This window comes from Equus asinus, chromosome 25, assembly GCF_041296235.1.
Source record: "Equus asinus isolate D_3611 breed Donkey chromosome 25, EquAss-T2T_v2, whole genome shotgun sequence".
In the NCBI taxonomy this organism is placed as follows: Eukaryota; Metazoa; Chordata; class Mammalia; order Perissodactyla; family Equidae; genus Equus; species Equus asinus.
The window spans coordinates 42,162,159-42,182,950 of record NC_091814.1 but is presented as its reverse complement, the minus strand read 5'-3'; the positions used below and the strand labels follow the sequence as shown (position 1 = coordinate 42,182,950).

The window sequence follows — 20,792 nt, the reverse complement described above, 5'->3', positions numbered from 1 at the left end:
CATTTTCTGTGGGATGCCACCACAGTGTAGCCTGATGAGCAGTGCTAGGTCTGCTCCCAGGATCCAAACCCGTGAACCCTGGGCCGCCCAAGTGGAGAGTGCAAATTTAACCACTACACCACCAGGCCAGCCCCTAGAAGTTAAGTATTTTAATCTGAGACATTTTTAAACCCAAAATCTCATTAGAGGATTTCCAAACATTATTAGCTTTAAATATATCTACGTTCCTGGATTAAGCAATGCTGTATAGCAGATTAGTGTATTGTTTAGAGAGTGAGACTAGGCCACTAGGTGCCATGATCTAGTATGCTTTTAGATTAGATATAATCACAAGGTTTTAAAAACTTTTCTCCCCACCACTGGGCCAATATTCACCATTTAAATGTTATAATCTAACATTACTGCATATGAAAATCAAAAAAGAGTCATTTTATAATCACATGGTCTCTTGTGTACAAAATAATTACCTTACTGCTCCCAAACTAAGAGATCTATTTTGATCCTTCTATGGTTTAAATTTTTTTTTTCTTTTTTGCTGAGCAAGATTTGCCCTCAGCTAACATCCACTGCCAATCTTCTTTGTTTTGTATGTGAGCTGCCACCACAGCATGGTCACTGACAGATAAGTGGTGTAGGTCTGTGCCTGGGAACCAAATCCAGGCTGCCAAAGTGGGGCACACCAAACTTAACCACTAGGCCACCAGGGCTGGCCCTTTCTATGATTTCTTAATCAGTTCTTCTGGGTGCTCAATCAGGGTGTTTGTTCTCTGTAGCTTTAAGACAGATTTGCATGCATCCTATTCCTTCTGACATTTCAAGTACCAGAAGAGAAAATACTAAAAAAAATGAAGAAAAGTGCCTTACTTTCCGTCTGCGGAATATTGATGAGAGCTAAAAGGCTGAGCATTAAATAGAGAAATAGCAACTGGACCCAGGTGGAATAAATCATTGAACTATATGGCCAAAATGAATCTACCAAAGTATGTTCATACCCAATTTATGGGTTAGGCAAGCCCTCTCATTGTTCCACTCATGTCAGCCTTTAGACTTTCAGTGCCAATGAGAAACTCTACTGGAAAATACCAGGGGAAGGACTAAATAAATGAGGTGTAAATTTACTATCCTTACTGTTATTGAGGTTTTTGGCTGATCTGATAGAGAAACAGACACATCTTCCCATAGTACAAGGTATTTGGTGTATTTATAGGTGCTGAATATCATCGCTGATAATGGAAGACAGTTAAAGAGGTATCTATAATGATACCTCATTTTAAAGAATATAAAATTTGACAATTCTGTAAAGTAAATATAAATTTTTTTTGAGAACTAGAAGCCTCAATCCTAAGAAGCCACAGGCTAGGGCATACCATGCTCTCCACCACCAGTACATTAACTAGGATGCTGGAATTAAATTTTCTTAAGTAGCAATCCATAAACTTTTTTGGTCTCAGGACTCCTTTGCCTTCTTCAAAATTACTGAAGATTTCAAAGAATTAGGATTGATGTGGGCTACAACTATTGCTATTTATCATATTAGAAATTCAAACAGACATTTAAAAAATATTTATCAGTTAATTTTAAAATTACAATGAACTTACTACGTTAACATATTTTTGCAAAAACTAACTTTTAAAATAAAAACATTTAGTGAAGAGTGGTGCTGTTTAACATTTCTATTTTTGCAAATCTCTTTACTATCTGGTTTAATAGAAGACAGTAGGATTCTCACATCTGCTTCTACATTCAGTGTGCTGACATACTTTCAGTTGAGTATATGATGAAAATCCAGCCTCATATAGATATATAGTTGGAAAAGGGAGGAGAATTTTAATAGTTTTTTCAGATATTCTGGATATTCTTTTTTGACACTATAGCAAAACCTGACAAGTGGCAGTTTCTTAGAGGTTAGCTGCAATGTGGAATGTGAAGCTGTATTCAAGAGTTTGTGAACTCTCATACATGACAATCCATCGCTCTATCTTGTATCCTAAATGGCTTTTTACCCAAGTATGATTTTATAGCATCATGTACTGGTCATTTGGAAAATATTAGTTTACTGAGTATCACAGATGTTTCAAATGCTGATTCCTTTCATTATGCAATATCCAAAACCTTATAATAATTTCACCACCAATCTCATCAGAAAAATCTAAGTACTGGGAATCTGCAAGATGATAGTAGTTGAGATAAGCTTTCTAAAAATTCTGTTTAAAAAAAAAGTTTCTAGGGGCTGCCCCATGGCTGAGTGGTTAAGTTTGCGCACTCCGCTGTGGCAGCCCAGGGTTTCGCCAGTTCGGATCCCGGGCGCGGACATGGCATTGCTCATCGGGCCACACTGAGGCGGCGTCCCACATGCCACAACCAGAAGGATGTGCAACTAAGATATACAACTATGTATGGGGGGAGTTTGGGGAGATAAAGCACACACACAAAAAAGAAGATTGGCAACAGTTGTTAACTCAGGTGCCAATCTTTTAAAAAAGTTTCTAATTTTATCATCAGCAAAAATACTGTCAGTTGTTTTCCATGAAGTGACAGGTTCATCTCACTCATTTTTAAGAAAATATCAAGTATTTTTGGATAATTTTGAGATTTGAGAACATATGCAAGTCTCAATAACCAGTTTGTCAGTCATTATTTCAAGCAAAAATGAGATTCTGTGTGGGGAGATTCTGTGAGCTCACAACTCAATCACAGAAGTGCTTTTCCTGGAGATAACCATCGTATCTTACAATATAGCAAAAGTGCTTTATGTACATTCTCATTTTGTCACATAGAATACGAAAATGTATACTAACTAAGGCAGGGAGAAAACATTTGTGAATCGCACATCTGATTAAGGACTTACACATCTAGAATACATTTAAAAACTCTCAAAACTTAACAAAAAGACAAATCTAATTTTATAAATGGGCAAAAGATTTGAACAGTCACTTCACCAAAGAAGACACAGAGATGACAACTAAGCACACGAAAAAGATGCCCAATATCATTAGTCATTAGGAAAATGCAAATTAAATCCACAATGAGATACCATTACATACTTAGAATGGCTTAAAAAAGAAAACAAAAAATAAAACTGACAATGCCAAGTGCTGACCAGGTCGGGGAGTAACTGGAACTCACATGCACTACTGGTGGGAATGCAAAACGGTACAGCCACTTTGGAAAATAGTTTGGCTGTTTCTTAAAATTAAGTGTATACGTACCATATGACTCAACAATCCCACTCCTAGGTAACATGAAAACTTATGTTCATATGACAACCTGCAAATCCTTATAGCAGCTTTATTCATAATAGTCCAAAACTGGAAACAACCCAAATGTCCTTCACCTAATGAATGGACAAACCGTGGTACATCTGCACAATGGAATACAAGTCAGCCATAAGAAGGAATAAACTACTGATACATGTGACAATGTGGACGAATCTCAAATGCATTATGCTAAATTAAAGAAGCCAGACTCAGAAGGCCACATACCGTATGACTCCATTTATGTAACATTCTGGAGAAGGTAAAACTATGGGGACAGGAAACAAATCAGTAGTTGCCAGGTGCTGGGCATGGTGGGAGGGACTAGAAGGGACACAGAGAAACTTTTAGGGGAGATGGATCTGTCCTCTCTTATTTGTGGAGGGGTGGTTACATAACTATATGTGTTCGTCAAATTTTGCAGGACTGTACTCTAAAAGGGGTAAATATTACTGTAGGTACATTTGTTTGTGTGTGTGTGTGTGAGAGAGAGAGAGAAAGACTGGCCCTGAGCTAATACCTGTGCCAATCTTTCTCTACCTTATATGGGATGCCTCCACAGTATGGCTTGACGAGTGGTGCTAGGTCTGCACCCGGGATCTGAACCTGCGAACTGAACCCAGGCCATCAAAGCGGAGAACACAAACTTAACTACCGGGCCAGCCCCACAACTTTTTAAAAAACGAAGAGAAGTGTATTCGAGGATCAAGATTTGATACAATAATAATTTTTACTGTTTTGTGAAGAACAGTCTTAAAAGAATACAGCTCTTTTCTTTTTCCTGTGAAGGAGGAATACAATGACTACTAGGACGGTTTGGCGCCACTGCCTCAATTTAAACTCAGGCACCAGCAGTTTTACCTGCCACAGCTTATGCACCATCAGTGTAAATATCAACACAATGAAGAAAGCAAGTAACAGCTGAGTATTACAAAAAGCGTTTTAAGCTGAGGGACTCTTGTGAAAGGATCTCAAGAATCTCTTGGGATCCAAGGATCGCATTTTTAGAACCACAACTCTTAAGACATTGGTACTCAGATCTGAGGGAGGAGGGGGGCCCACAGGGGGATGTGATATAGTAGCACAAAGTGAAACCAAGAAGTCCTCAAGCATGCAAGAACTTAAGCATGTTCTGAGGAAGCAACCAAAGAAATGACAGGAATTAGAAAAATGCTACAAAGCAATTCCAGAATAACATTCAAAACCCCACAGGCCTAGCCAGTGACTTGGCTTATTCCACTCTCAATCTTTAGTTTTTAAAAGCAGTTTCATTTTTAGTTTTCATTTAATAGCACAGGCATTAGGAAGGCAAAGTAGTCATTATTTTACGTTTCTAAGACAGATCTTTTAAGGGATCACAAAGGTGGGAACTGTCAGCAATGTTTCAGATCTAGAAAGAAAAGCCAGAACCTGCAGTGTATCAAGTGTATCCTATCTTAGCAGCAGCTAAGGGCTCCCTCAAAGCTTAAAACATCTCCCAACCTTTCTTCTTCCAACATCATTTCACCTTAGCATGAACCTGAAAACAGTAGCAGGAATGGAAAGTAGAAAACAACGTGCGTCACCAACAAATCCTATTTTTAAGCCAAATATTAATGGTAATCAGAATTTCCTAAAGAACTGGGGGGTTTCTGAGTATGAGATTCTAACTAGTGAGACAACCCACTCAATTCAGAACCACGTGTAAACATGGGAACTCAATATTTACAATCACTTGGCATTCCAAGTACATCAATTAAGAGAACAAAGGAGAATATAACCACGTTATCTGTTTGAGATCTGAGGGTTTTAACAAGAGAGAGACAAGAGCCCATAGAGTTTTCTTCACTCTTTCTTAGAAAAGGCAAGGGAGTTGTTTCCCTATGAACTGGCTAGTTTGGCACTTCCCACGCCCACACACCCAGCGCTGTCAGCCAGACACAGTCTGCCATGTGAGCGCTACACCCTGTGAGGCACTCTGCGGGAGCGGCTGCAGCTGTGGACCCCTTAGGCAGTAGCAATCTGCTTTTGTCTGTGGTCTCCAGAAATGTCAAAATCACAAGACACTGCCTCTTTTTCCTGGAGAATCTGCTTTAGCTATTTTCAGGTTTTTCTTCCAACAATGTAATGGCAATGATTAAAGCCTGACACCCAGAATTTTCCATGAGAAGCCAGGTATACCTTGAAGTATTGGGGCTCTTCAGCTTAGCGAACTTCTTGGTAAATAACTATCTGCTCAGTGATAGCTTTGGGAATTATATCTGGCACCATTTCTCCGAAAACTTGCTAATTACTTTCCTAGGAATTACAGGTGTAGCTCCTGACCCAGAGAAGTTTTTTTCAGTTCCTTGAAAGGAGAGAGATGGGGATCTCCACAGCAGTCAAGCAGACTTTCTGCTCCCACATCTGCTGCATAGACTTCCAAAGTCAGTCTGTCTTACACACTTCGTGGGCAAAGAGAGCCACAGCATTGAAAACACTAGGATGAGGCTCTTCCCCCTCACTGTCCACCAAATGGTGCATCAAAATCATGGGACCTGTCACATCCTCAGGGACTGAACTCCCTATGAACACCAGAATGAAAGTTCTGCACTGTAATCCACCCTAATGTCTGTGGGAGCACTTGTAATGCACAGCCTTTTTCCCAGTAAGCAACTGTCAAAAACAAAAACACAGTCCACTTCAAAGAATGTTATCTTTTGGGCAAAAATAAGGTCATTCAAGCTATCAAAACCAGATTCTTCCACTCCTTATAAAAAAAGGTTGACACTGGCAGGACTAACCTAGTTTGTTTTGGAAGCCAGCCCAACACTAACCCCTTGCCATTGCTAGTTGAGCCTCTCCCATACAACATTCCAGTCTGTTCCACCATGATGACGGGCTCACCATCCCAATCCACCTTTAGGGCTACAGGCCATACAACCAGTTGTCCATGAAATCATAAAGTTTTCTTATTTGGATCTAACCTAGTTTGTCAGTAAAATGGGAGGAAGGAGTATCTCAGCCATTAGGGAGCTTTAGTTCCCCAGAACTTGTCATTCACTTGTGCCAACAAATTGCAGAATAATTGTAGCTGCAAACTCCGCCATCCTTTTGAGTTCTCCTTTCTTCTTTGACCATGCTGGCAGATGCTGAATTGGCATCTGTTTCAGTTACTGTGGTTGTGTAACAATTACCCCAAAACTTAGTGGTGTAAAACAACCATTTATCATGTTTACGGATTCTGTGGGTTAAGAATTCGTACCGGACACAGAAGGGATGGCGTGTCCCTGCTCCACAACGTCTGGGGTCTCAGCTGACAAACTCAATAGGGTGGGGCTGCAAGAGTGGGTGCTCCTCAGCAGCATCTCTGTCTCTGTGTAGTCTTTCCACACGATCTCTCCAGCAGAGGGGCTTCAGGGTAGTTGGACTTCTCACATGTTAGCTCAGGGCACCCCAGGCTTGTGTCCCAAGACAGAAAGATGCAGGTGGAAGCCGTATTGGTTGTCTTTTATGACTTAAGCTTCAGGAGTCAAGCAGTGACATTTCCGCCTCACTCTGTCAGTCAAGGCAGTTACAAAGGTCTGCTCAGGTTTAAGTGAAAGGAACGAGGATGCCAGCTTGACAGAATGCCAGCTTCATAATTTAACAAAAGCAAATGGGACAGGATATATATTGGGGAGGCCATTGGTAGAAAACAAGAAGTGCACAATGTCACACACAAAAAAAGGGAAGTGAGAGTTTCAAGAAAATAAATACGAGGGCTGTAGTGTCAAGTACGCTGAAAATGAGGATGACGTCGAGTCACAACACCTGTATCTGGGGCAGCACCTATTCTGCATGTCTCTTTACAGAAAGACCCCGTTTCATCATATATTGCAAAGCTAGTAAAGGCACATAGTTTCCGTTCTAGTAACGAAACCTGAAAAAGCCAGGCTCTGTAAGCCTCTGCAACCACATCACCCTCCTACCCACCCCATACTCCACCAACCTCATTGCACCACCAATCCCTTGGGCTAGCTAAGGGAGGAGCTCTTTTTCTGCTTGACTTCCACATCCACATCTTTTGCATGTGAGGGGGAAAACACATGTACCCTTCACTTGCCCTTACTGCCATTTCCAAATTCAACATCACTATGATATCTTTTGCAATTACTCCTGTGGGGGGAAAAAAACCATCTTTACTTAGTTACCTATAGTTGTATACAATTTTTGACCTCAACCTGCTGCTGCTTCCACAACTCCTCTGGGATAGTACTACTGCCACCAATGCTAGTGCCGGTCAAAATCTTGAGTGGCTTGAAGTCACCCTCATTTTCAATGTACTTGACACTACAGCCCTCATATTTATGTTCTTTAAACAATCACTTCCCTGTGTGTATGTGTGACATTGCGCACTTCTAGTTTTCTACCAATTTTCTCTTTCCTCTTTCTCTACTTGGTCCCAATGGTTCTTAGCACTCTTTTTACAGCTCCTAGGTGCTCATCAACATTCACAGGTTCAAAACATCCCATGAAGATGATGGCTCCTCAAATGCATTTCCAGCCCCTAACCACTTACCCAGGATTAATTTCTACACTTTTAGCTGCCTATAGTATTATTCCATTTGTCTAAAACTGAACTAGCCAGACCTGATGGTCGAGTGGTTAAGATTCGGCGCTCTTACCACCAGGGTGTGGGTTCATATCCCAGTCAGGTAACCACACCACCCGTCTGTCAGTTGTCATACTGTGGTGGCTGTATGTTGCTGTGTTGCTGAAAGCTATGCCTCCGGTATTTCAAATACCAGCAGGGTCATCCGTGGTAGACAGGTTTCAGCAGAGCTTCCAGACTACGACAGACTAGGAGAAGGACCTGGCCACCCATTTCTGAAAAAATTGGCCATGAAAACCCTGTGAATAGCAGCAGAGCATTGTCTGATACAGTGCTGGAAGGTGAGAGGATAGTGCAAAAAGACCGGGCAGGGATCCGCTCTGCTGTCCACAGGGTCGCTGGGAGTTGGAATAGACTGACGGGACTAACACCAAAAAAGCAAACTAACAAAAAAGCAAGTATTCAAACAAAAAGATAAAACAGAAAAAAAAAATCTGCTTTCTTAACTTCCCCATTTTAGTCAATAGTGCAACTGTTTTCCAAGCTACGAAACTTGTCTAGACAAGTGTCATCTCTGACTCTTCCTCTTACTTCTTACCTTGCACAACCTCTACTCAAGTCCAATCACTGGATTCCAAATCCGGAAGGAACTTTCAAGATAACCAGTCTGCACTCACTGAACAAATCACAGAAGTGGGGCTCAGACATTTTGGCTGTTTGCCACAAGTCCTTCTGAGCCTGAGGATGAGACACCTTCCACGAGGAAGAGCTATCCAATCCCCTCTTCACTAAGCCTCCAGACTTAGGAAATCTATTCCCTTAGGAGAATCAGAAGACCTGGGTTTGAGCCCTGAAAAGTTGTTTGACCATAGGCAAGTGAATATAACTGCTACTTAAAATTGCCTCCTGATAAAGAATTTATGATAGGAAACATTAAATTTAAACTCCTCATCGGGGTACTCCACGCTTCCTCTTCCCCCAAACTGGTCAGCTTGAATATCCAACCTGATTTCTCACTAAAACAAATTCTGTTTCCGTTGGCAGGAGGTCTTCCTACCCTCCCTTTTCTCATTCTTGGTTCTAGAATCTTGTTCAGCTGCTTCCCCAGCCTGGGAGTCCTTACGCCTCTGCAAATGGAAAGCAGACATCCCGCGATCTCAAGGCCCAGATTGAGACCCTGCCTGCTTCAGTAAAGTGTCCTTGACCAGCATTCCCCCGTGGGTCTGTCCTGTTTTCAGCCTCCACACCATCTCAACTCTATTCCAAAATCTCACACACAATGCATGCTGTCTTTCACATACATTCTTTCACATATCTGCATAGTGTTCTCCAAACTAGACTACAATGTCTAGAGCCAAATATAGTATTAGGCATTCAATAAATTTATAAGAAATGTTCGGAACGTTTTTCACAATGAAACATATGAATCTGATTTTTAAAAAGTAGACAATGAGATTTGACTTACATTCAATTTTACTGCACTAAAATTACTCTGGAAACAAGGATTAATTTTTTCACATTGACTGTACCAACAAACACTTTTCTCAACTTTGTGAACAAAACTCATGATGCTTGCCTTCAAGGAGCTCATAATCTAGTGTTTAAAAGGCTGAATATACGACAAGAGATGATTAGAGAATACAACAACACAACCATCTCGCTCATCTGCTTACTTACGCCATTATTCCCACCACTGATCCACGGCCAAGAACCTGGAAATAAAACTATCCCTTTTCAGGAACATAAAGCCTCCAGATCAGCAGAATATGAAAGAGCCACAGCATTCGCGCCTTTTACCTGCAGGAGAGGCCACACTCTCATATTCCAACAGCTTCAGCTCTGCGGTTTCCTTAGCTGCCTGTTCGATTAGAAGCTGCAAATTTTAAAAGCTTGCCAACAAGAGAGGGAAAAAAACCTACAGAACTAAAAACTGAAAATGGGTTCACTCATCAAACAAGCACTGCATAAGTCTCTACTGAATACAAAGATGAAAATGACAGGATTCAAATGTGGCATTTTTCACCTGGCAAATTAGTAAAGATTCCTTAAAATGAGAATCCCAGTAGTGGCAAGAGATCAAGGGAAATAGGCCCCTCAAGCACTGGGGGTGTATTTCTGGAGGGCAATTCAGTAATATGCATCAAAAGCTTTGAAATGTGCATTCTCTCTGAACTAGCAATTCTGCCACAGAAATACAGACTACGGAAACAACCTGAAGCAGCAATAAAGACCTGTGACAAGAAGGATTCCCACCACATTAACTGTAATAGTGAAAAATTAGGAACATCACAAATTCCATTCTGGGTGCTAAATTATGTTATATTTATATGATGAAATACAATGCAGTCATTAAAAGCACTCCCTTTCAAAGACATTTTAAGGATATAAGGAAATACAGATAAAAAGATTATAAACAGTATTATCCCAATTTCTAAAATGATTATTAGTAATACTACACATATATATAAATCCTGACCTTTCCACTTACAAGCATATGAACTGGAAAAAGTTTAATGTTTCATTTTCTTCATTTGTAAAATGATGATAACAGTACTACTACCTACTTCATAAGGATTAAAAGGACAATCCCTGACATACAATAAGAAATCAAAAACGGATGGACAATATTACATAAAACTATTAATAGAAACAAAGGTCCAAAAGACACCAAAATTTTAACTAATTATTTCTGTATGGTGGCATTTTAATAAGTTTTTATTCTCTATAGTTTTATTTCCTAAGTTGTCTAAAATAAGCATCTATCAGTTTAACTTTATTTTAAATGTTACTCAAAAAATGATCAGACATGGTCTCTCCTCTCAGAAAGGGCAGCCTGGTTGGATGGAAACATTAAACAGACACTTAAAAGAGGATGTTTACTGAGCACTTAACATGTTCTCCCAGCTGTGCTGGGCAATTTACACGCATCGATTCATTTAATCCTCCTAACTGATAAAGTAGGCACTTTTTAGCCAATTTTGGACATAAAGAAACAGGTTCAAAGAGGATAATCAACTTGCCAAAAGTTAGACCAAGTAATTGCTGAAGTGAGATTCCAACCCTGGGTCCGCCCGATTACCAAAGCCCAGTTCTTTCCACCAAACCTCACTGCCTCCCGAAGTCACACAAAAGAAAATTACACCCAGAACACGCATTTCCTTTCCCTTTGCCCAGCTTATTCTCACAGAACTCATCACCAGCTGACATACCATATATCCTTCACGTTTACGGTCTGGTCCCTAGAATGTAAGCTCCATTAAGGACAGGCGTGTTTGTTCACTGCTGTCGCCTCAGCTCCTAGCATGTAGAAAACAGACACTCACTAAATATTTTAGAATAAAGGATTCTGAATAGACAAACGCCCTGATCGTGTCTCTGTGGTCGCATCAGGTAGCAGTGTGAAGAGACTGACAGCAAGCAGACTTGCTGAAGAAGCTGCTTCTGAGAGCCCAGGTGTGAGAGGAGAGTCCAGGAGGGAGAGGATGATGACACAAACTAGGGCAGAGGAACCAAACTAGAGAGGAGGAGAAGATTCCAGAGGCTGGCACTGATAGGACACGATGAGCAAGTGGACACGGGACTGAAGGAGAGAGCTGAGTCAGGAGTGAAGAGGGATAAGAGGAGGAGGGTGGGTCAGGCATTTGTTGGGGGGGAGGGGAGAAGAAAAAGAAGGGGAAGACATCCACCCCACAGGGTGGGGGATAAGGAATATTTAGTAGAAAACACAGAACAGCTCTCAGGAGAGAGCTGGGTCAGTGACTGGGGAGGGGATGTGCACGATACCCAGGGGGAATCTGAGGCAATGGGATCATAAAGCTCACCCAGTGAGAACACACAAGAAAGGACGACTAGGGAGGCCACACTCAGGAAGGGGTGAGGGGAGAGAGGCAGGCCAGAGGAGATTCAGTGGAGCCAGGGGTTTCAGAGACCGAGTTCTACCAGTGTAAATACCACTGTGAACGTCTGCGCCAGGTAGGGCCACCTCTGCCTAAGAGCCCAGCTGCCCAGCTGTGGGCTCCTTCTCCTCTGTGTGCTGGGATTCTGCGCTAAACCAGACATGGACAATGTCTGAGCCTCAGAAAATGAGCCTCAAACACTCAGGCACTAATGATTGCACGTTTAAATGAAAACAGCTTTCTACTGGTCTCCTTTTTGTAACTCTTCCTCACACTGAAGCATCTATCACCACTACCAAATCAACATCCCTAAAACCCTAACTGCATGTCATTCCCCTGCTTTAAAAGTTGGAAAGGAGACTCTCCTTGAGCCTATTCTATCTGTGCTGTGAGGTGCTAAGAGTACCAGTAAAACGAGGCAATTCAAATTTGAATCCTGGGTCTATCCCTTATTAGCTGTGTGACCCTGGCAAGTAACTTAACCCCTCTGTCCTCCCTCATCCGCTCACTTCTAAAATGTGGCTAATACCCATGTCATAGAGCTTCACTTATAAAGTGAAAATCTGTATAAAGTGCTTACTTAGCACAGAATGCCTGGCATAGGAGTGGCAGCCTTTAAATGCTATTATTATTACTTCCCCAAATAAACTTCCTACTCCACCTGGGCTGCTCTCCTTGATTTCTCAATACGCAATGCTCACCTCAGGGCCTTTGCTGGTAGTGTTCTCACCATGAACCACCACCACCACCACCAAAAGTATTCATTCAACATTTGCACTATGTATTTAAAGTGCTGGCCTGGAAAAACAGTCCCAACCCTCAGAGCTCACAGTCTAACAATGAAAGACACCCAGAGGAAGAGGAGCAACAATGTGTTTCAGGTGTCAAAGGAAGCACTTCCCGGAAGCAGTGGAGATGCTTACAGTGAATCCTGAAAGCTGAGCGGGTGAACGAGGCAGAGTGGGCGCCTGTGGAGCAGAGCATTCAGTACTGCGCTCACGGTCACTGTACTGAGTCTGGCGTTGCTGGAGCCCTGAGCTGAGGGCGGGCAGAGTGAGTGGAGGGAAGAGGAGGGCTGGAGGTCATGAAAAATTGCACTTTATTCTGTAGGCAACAGGCAGCCACTAAATGATGTTAGGTAAGGAACGCCTACTGGGCTTCTAGAAAAGCTACACCTGTGCTGCCCAATATGGAAGCCACGTGTGAGTAGTGAAGGCTTGAAATAAGGTATGTGTGACTGAGGAACTAAATTTTTAATTTTAATTAATTTAAATTTTAAAACTGATACACAATTCAGTTATTGGAAAATTTTTAAGTATGTTTGGAACAATTTGGGTATGTGAATCTACTTTTTCAACTGTAAGTTTAATATACTCTAAATACAGATCAAGTATTTCTTTTTTTTTTGTCAGGAAGATTGGCCCTGAGCTAACCTCTGTTGCCAATCTTCCTCTTTTTGTTTGAGGAAGATTGTCCCTGAGCTAACGACTGTGCCCATCTTCCTCTATTTTGTATGTGGAACGCCACCACAGCATGGCTTGATGAGCAGCGTGTAGGTCCCCACCTGGGACCCAAACCTGTGAACCCCAGGCTGCTGAGGCAGAACGTGCAAACTTAACCACTACACCACCGGGCTGGCCCTGGATCAAGTATTCCTGATGAAAATTTAGCGTCCAAATTGAGATGTGCCGTAAGTGTAAAATACACACGAGATTTTGAGGACTTGGTACAAAAAAGTCTCATCTTTATATTAATTATACATTGAAATAATATTTTGACTCTTTGAGGTTAAAGATATTAAAATTAATTTCACCTGTTTCCTTTTACTTTTTTAGTGTGGCTATTAGCAAATGTAAAATGGCATACATGGCTCACATTATATTTCTACTGGATAACACTCATCCCACAGAACTAGGGGCAGATGAAAGAGGAAGGAGTCCAGAAGCAGGAAGACCAAACAAGGGACTCTCTGATAAGAGTCCAGATAAGACAGGCCTGAATTATCTAAATTCCACTCATCTCAAAACCTCATTCAAGACCTTTTACTACCTCCAAAAGCTTTCTCAATCATTGCAATCCCTAATGTTGCCTTTCTCCGAACTTCCGGGGCTGTCATCTTCTGCAGCACTCCCTTTGGCACTTAATCATTACCACCTGTCATTTCTACTTAATTTTGGAGAGAGTTGTTTCTCAGATTAGACTATAAGCTCCTAGGCTAAGGGCCATAATTTAGGCATCTTTAATTTTTCCACATTGTGTGACTCATCTCCAGTATTTTTAATAAATGGAGGTCCATGGCTCCCCAAATATGCTGTCACACAAACAGTCTGGAGACACCCACGTGGTCGATTTTACTTTTCTGCAGCAGAAGGTACTGAGAGAGACTCTTTTCCTTCAGACAACTTAAGGACATGAGCTAAAGTGATGTAAAAGTCAACCAAGACTCTGGACTGATGTTCAAAGAAAGCAGTGACATCTCATCAATGAGCAAGCATTGGCAGACTGTACTGGGTACTATCAGGAAAAAAAGTGTCAAGACGGCAGAGCATTTAGCATTTTCACAAATTCCATTAAAAATCAAACAAATAAAAATCTGATTCTCTGATCTCCACTGTCAGAGTTAATCTTTGCAACCTAAGCATTAAGAACTTTCATTCAAGGGAAAAATGCTTAAAACACAGCTTTAACATTTAAAAATTAAGCCCTAAATCAAGCCTTTTAATATAACACTTTTTCCAGATAGAGAGCCACATATTACTAACAAAACTACAACTCGGCATTTTCCCATCTAAATTCAAGGAAGCTGAAGAAAACCCATTTTAGGGAAATATTAAGAAGTACATAAATATGTTTTACAGTATCATGGATAGTAAAGCATTTCACCTAAAGTACCATTTAAATTTTCTGAGAACTCTTAAAAACAGCCCCCCGCCCCAAGCAACTTGTCAGCTTTTACCACTACAGAAATAGGAAGCTAGCAGCAACCAGTTGAAGGCAAACGGACACCTTATGATAATTAGTACTCATCTTCTGAGAACTTCGTAGTTCTCAGATTTTTTTTTACGTTTGTTTGACATTTACAACATAAAGCTGACAGGCTACAACAGCATCAGAATGATCTTTCTTCCACTTGTTTAATGGCTACAAAGCTGATATAACAAAGTGCAATTAAAGTTTCTATCTCCAAACCACCGAGCAATCAAAGATGGAGTCAGGGCAGCTTAGAAGGAAAAATGAGTTAAGGCAGTTCTAGTCTTTCCGACTAGAAGAAGAAATGGGGGAAAGCTGTCAAAAGGCCTGGATGAAATCTGGAGCTAACAAGAAAGCACTCATTTCCTTCAGCACTGTGGGAAAATCCCGGTGCTAATAGAAAGCTGAGGAAAGTTTAGTTTGGCTGATTGCATTTTGTTTTCCTTCCAACATCATCCCCGAGTATGAGCGCCTGCTTTACCCCCCTCGCATTAGTCAGTAATAACTCCCCCACTGAACTGAGTTGCCTTCCGGAGCCCTGCTCCCAGCCTCCCCGAGCCACACCGCCCCCGCCTCCCCGCCCGCAAACGTGCTCAGACGCCTCTGGGCTTGTTGTGGTCTCACCAGGCTGCGGGCGAGCGCTGCAAACTCAATGGACAATGGGAGCGCACCCCCGTCCAGGCCAACTACAAAGCTCAGGAGGGCCATTTCCCTTTTCCTGCCCAGATGCTGTTTTCCCTCCTTCGAAGCAGGGCCCCGTGCTCCGCTACCGCCCCAGTTGGGGCTGGGACCCGTGTCTCCCTCCCCACCTGCAGAGCTGCCGGACCCCTCGACGCCCGGATAAGTTGTACCGCAGCGCACAGGCCAAGGGGACATCCTCCCCAGGGGCTTGGTTGGGGACACGGGTTTCACAGTCCAGGTAGGACGGGGAGGGATGTCTCGATGCTTGGTCATGGCCCTCAAGGCTACGCCGTCCCCACCGCCCCCTCCCCAGCCTCAACTTGTCTCCCCTCCCCCAACAGAGAGCAGAGCGGGGAGGTGCGGGCTGGCCGCCTCCAGCGGAGTCCTCGGCGACACTCACCCTTTCACCACAAAGAAGGGGTCCTCCATGGACATGGCGTCCCGGCCCCCGGCCGCCTCACACCTGCTTCGTGCACGGGGCGCCCGCGCCCTCCTGGCCTCCCTCCGCACACCCCGCTGGCCTCCCTCAGCAGCCGCCGGCGCCTCGGCCCGGGGGACCCGGAGCAGCGGGGGCGCGCAGGCCAGGTGCACCGGCCCGCCGCCGGTCCAGCGCTCGGCCGCCTCGGCAGACCGAATCCCTGACTCCGGCGCTGCCTCCTCCCCCGGCTCTTCCCGGCGCGTCCGGCCGGCCTGACCCCGCCCCCGGGGTCTCGGCCCGGCCAACCACGAACGCAGCCCGCTGTAGCACTTCCGCACCCGCGCTCACGTGATCAGGGTCGGCCCCGCCCCTCGTCGGCAGGCCCGAGCAGCTCGTCAGGCGACACTGGGGGCGGGGCTTTAGGGGCGGGGGAGGAGAACTGGTGTTTTCTCGGTTGGCCGCTAAGGATTTTGCGGGAGGAGCTGATTGATCCCTCCTAGGAGGGCGGTTAGGTTTCTAGGCTGAGTAGTGCTTGATTTGCGCAATTCTTTTATCTTTCCTCTACTTTCAATACTTGATTTTGATAACGTGTTATTTATAAATCCCTCTTGTCCTAAATTTACAATAAAGCGTGCTCGTATACCTTATCTGACTATGATAATGTTGCGCAACTTCTTTATGTAGGTCTTACTCTGTGTCCGGCCACGCGCTGAAGGTTGTATACGCATTATCTCAACATTCTTGAGAGGAAGGTACTCCCATTTCGTAGATTTGGAAAGTTCAGAGAGGTTTCAAGATTTCCTGTGGTCATACAGCCTGGACTGGGGAAAGCCACAGATTCTGTGCACTTTCCTCCAGATGGGGGTGTATTTTCTTTTGGTGTGCGTTTTGCAAGTGACACTAAGGTAATTTTTTCATACAGGAGAGAGCACCTTTGAGGGACAAAGAAGGGGCCAGGTAGGGCAACTTCCTCTCAGCCATGGGTCAAAAGCTCTTCCAGAAGGATTCTGGTCAGAGCAACTAGCCAACTCATATGCTAGATATGCTGTGGGGTTTATAGACTTTAGTTGCTGATAATCATTGAGCACTTACTGTGTTCCAAGCACTGTGCTAAGTGTTACCTCAGTTGCCCTCTGGATGAGCTAATTACTGTTATTATCTCTATTTTATGAATGAGGGATCTGAGAGTCTTGGAGTATAAGCAACTTGCCCAAGGTTATCAATCTCTTTGGGGTTGGAAGTGTTCTTAGAGTCGAACAAACCTGGTCTGCGCCTGGGTTCTATTATTCAGTTCCTCATCTGTAAAACATACATCATTATATTTAGCTTGTGGGTTGTTGTGAAGGTTAAATAAAAATGCATTAAACCCCAAGGCCCCAGTAGAATCACGTGGTGAAGTCAGGGAAACCAGCCAGGAAGCTGCAGTGGTCATCTGGCCTGAAGGGGTGAAGACCAGACCAGGATGGACAGCAACTGTAAATAGAGGGGAAGAAGTGAATCTGAGAGATGTTTCAAAGGAAAAACAAAACAAGACACCTAGACCTGATGAGAGCTTGAATGGGGTTGGGGAAGAGAGAGGTGAAAGTCAGAGACTCCATCCAGGCTTCTCTGAGACCCTGGAGGAGCAGCGGAGGGCACATGTGGGTAAGCAGGCTATAGGGGGAGAACCGTTTAATGTGGATATGGGTATATTGAGATGGGGAGGTGAAAAGGGATCATCATTCATTCATTCAACAAACACACGTAAGTTGAGGGGCGGATGACAATAGTAATTAAGAGGCGTACTTGGAGCCAAATTGCCTGGGTTCAAATCCCAGTTCTGCTACTTCCTGACTATTGTCTTGGGCAAGCTGCTTGATCTCTCACTGTCCTCAACTGTGACATGGGTGTCACAATAACACCTCCTGCATAGAGTGTCATAAGGATTAAATGAATTGATGTGTGAAAGGTTCTTAGAACAGTGTGTGGCATGTGTGTGGTACTCTTAGTCTGTGCTAAGCACGGGAGGTCCAGAGATGAGCAGGCTTGGTCCTTGCCTTCAAGGAACTCTTAGCCTGGTAGGAGAGACGGGCAGTTACACACACTGAGAGAAGGGCAAAGGTTGCTAGAGAAACACAGAGACAAGGTACAAGTTTATTTGTGTCTGGATGGGACGTTCTAAAGAGTGACTAGAGGCAACCAGGAGACAGCGTGGCAGCCTGTGGGGGAGTCATGGCAGAGGGTGTTGGAAGAATGGAAGGAAGAGGATGGTAGGAGGAGGAGCTGAGGCTGGTGGAGAAGGGCAAGGTCAGATTACCGAGGGCCCTTGACTGTGATTTTAAGAACTGTGGATGGGCTCCTGTAGATCATGGCAGCTGAGGGAATTGGCAGGGTCAGACTGGCACTTGATGTGGATGCTGCGGTGGCTGGGATGTCATTTGGGTGGTTGTGGTCCAGAGGAGGAATGAGGGTGTCCTAAGCCAGGCTCACGGCAACTAGGATGGAGAGAAGGGATACATTTACCACTTTAGAGGCCAAATCAGTGGACCTGGTGACTGATTGGTTTGGGGGATTGGCGGTTGGTGAAAGAAGACGGAGGAAGGCCTGCAGGGTTCTGGAGTTGGAAGCGGGTCGGTTTTAGTTGCAATAACCGAGAAAGAAAGCACAGGAGGAGGATGAGATTTAGGGGGACATAAATCAGCTGCTGGCGTATTGGTTTTGCCCACTAAACTGCAAACTCCTGGAGGGAAGGGAGACTATGTTAATGTCATCATCACCTCAATACCTGGCATAGCCTCTTATTATCTTTTCCGGGAATTTATTAATTAAACCACAAATGAGAGGTCAATGTTTTATAAGTAGAAACATAAAGGATAGAGGGCAGAGGCTTGGGGAATTCCCATAATTAGGGGTTTGGAAAAAGTACCAGCAAGGGAGATAGTGGAGGGTTGAGATATGAAATGTGTGTGGAGCAGGGGAGAGTCCCTTCTGTAATATGTCACTCTCCTGCACCCTCTCTCAAACCAAACTAGGCCTTGGCTTCCACTACCCCAGAAAAGGGAAACATGGCTAAAATGCAAGGAGAAACAAAGGAAGCTATTTCTTTTCTTTTTTCTTTCTTTCTTTTTAGTTTAACAGCCTCTGAGTCTTGGTATAAACAGTAACTCAGAAAGAATACTCAGCAAGCAGCTTTCTCGTCCCATGCCCCTTCATCTCCCCAACAAAGGAGAATTAAAAATTCTAATGGAGTGAAAAAATCAAAACAGCTGTTGCAGGGGTCGACCCTGTGGCCAAGTGATTAAGTTCACACACTCCTCTTCGGCAGCCCACAGTTTCGCTGGTTCACATCCTGGGCTTGGACCTAGCACCGCTCATCAAGCCATGCTGAGGTGGCGTCCCACATAGCAGAACTAGAAGGACCTACAACTAGAATATACAACTATGTACCGGGGGGCTTTGGGAGAAGAAGAAGAAATTTTAAAAAGATTGGCAACAGATTTTAGCTCAGGGCCAATCTTTAAAAAAAAAAGCCGTTGCCTTGGGGTGGGGAGTATTGCCTGGGAAGGGAAACTTTCTGGGGTGATAGAAATGTTCTGTATCTTGATAGGAGTGTGGGTTTCACAGGTGTATGCATTTGTGGAATGCATCAAACTGTGACACTTAGATTCTATGCATTTTTCTGGGGGAGGCTAATGCTCGAACTCTGAGTTTTCTGTAGAGTCCTGATAGGGCTTCCAGGAGAAACTGGTCCCTGAGTGACTCTCCAAAGTTAGGAGAGTGAGTGATGGAGGGTGCTTAGTGGGTCCTGCAAGGCATCTTGTGCTGAAATAGGAGAACCCAATGCAGAGACTAGGGCACAGGCCACCAGGCCACAGATCCCATGAGGATAAGGATCAGAAAGGATCAACTCACATCCTATGGCTAAGGATGCCAGGATAGACTCAAGCCACCCCTCCCCCTAAAAGCTGTTGGAATTCCATGACCCCCTGGAAGAGGAGCCCTTCTACTCTTAAATGGGAATATTAATGCCCAACCTGCTCTCTCACTAGGTTGTTTTAAGGATCAACTAGAATGACAAATGTGAAAGCATTTTGCAATCAATGTGATACTGTAAGCCACCCTAAATCCTTTTTTAAAAATAATTAAAATGTTTTAATTGTGGTAAAATACACATAACATAAAATTTACTATCTTAACCATTTCTTTTTTAAAAAAAATTTATTTTTCCTCTTTCTCCCCAAAGTCCCCCTGGTACATAGTTGTATATTTTAGTTGTGAGTCATTCTAGTTGTGGCATGTGGGACGCCGCCTCAGCATGGCTTGATGAGCAGTGCCATGTCTGCGCCCAGGATCCGAACCAGCAAAATCCTGGGCCGCCAAAGCAGAGCGTGTGAACTCTACCACTCTGCCACAGGGCTGGCCCCTTAACCATTTTTAAGTATATAGTTCAGTAGTGTTAAGTACATTCACATTGTTGCTCAACCAATCTCCAGAACTCTTTTCATTCACAAAACTGAAATCCTGTACCCAGTAAACACTTCCCTATTCTCCCCTCTTCCCACCCCCTGGCAACCACCATTCTACTTGGTCTCTATGAATTTAACTACTGTAGATACTTCATATAAATGGAATCGTATAGTATTTGTCTTTTTGTAACTGGCTTATTTCACTTAGCATAATGTTCTCAAGGTTCATTCAAGCTATAGCACGTGTCAGAATTTCCTTCCTTTTAAGTCTAATATGCCATTTATGTATATACCACATTTTGTTTATCCATTCACTCATTGATGGACACTTAGGTTGCTTCCCCCTTTTGGCAAATGTGAATAATCCTTCTATGAACATGGATGTACAAATATCTCTTCAAGACCCTGCTTTCAGTTCTTTTGGGTATAGATCCAGAATTGGAATTGCTAGATTATATGGTAATTCTACTTTTAGTTTTTTTCAGAGCTACCAGACTGTTTTGTGTACTGGCTGCACCATTTCACATTCCCACCAACAGTGGACAAGGGTTTCAATTTTTCCACATCTTTGCCAGT

General features: G+C 43.4%; 1 protein-coding gene across 2 annotated transcripts in view; it reads right to left on the bottom strand.

Annotated features, from left to right (window-relative positions):
• Positions 1–16,054, bottom strand: part of STX6 (syntaxin 6) — a 45,368-nt gene extending 29,314 nt beyond the window's left edge. The window contains exon 1 of one of the 2 annotated variants that reach the window (XM_044758710.2): positions 15,754–16,054. In XM_044758710.2, the coding sequence (XP_044614645.2) occupies positions 15,754–15,788 (35 nt within the window). In that variant the 5' untranslated portion in view covers positions 15,789–16,054. The remainder of the gene's footprint in view (positions 1–15,753) is intronic. The other variant, XM_014845264.3, reaches the window with a different exon arrangement.
• Between the last annotated feature and the right edge of the window lie 4,738 nt (positions 16,055–20,792).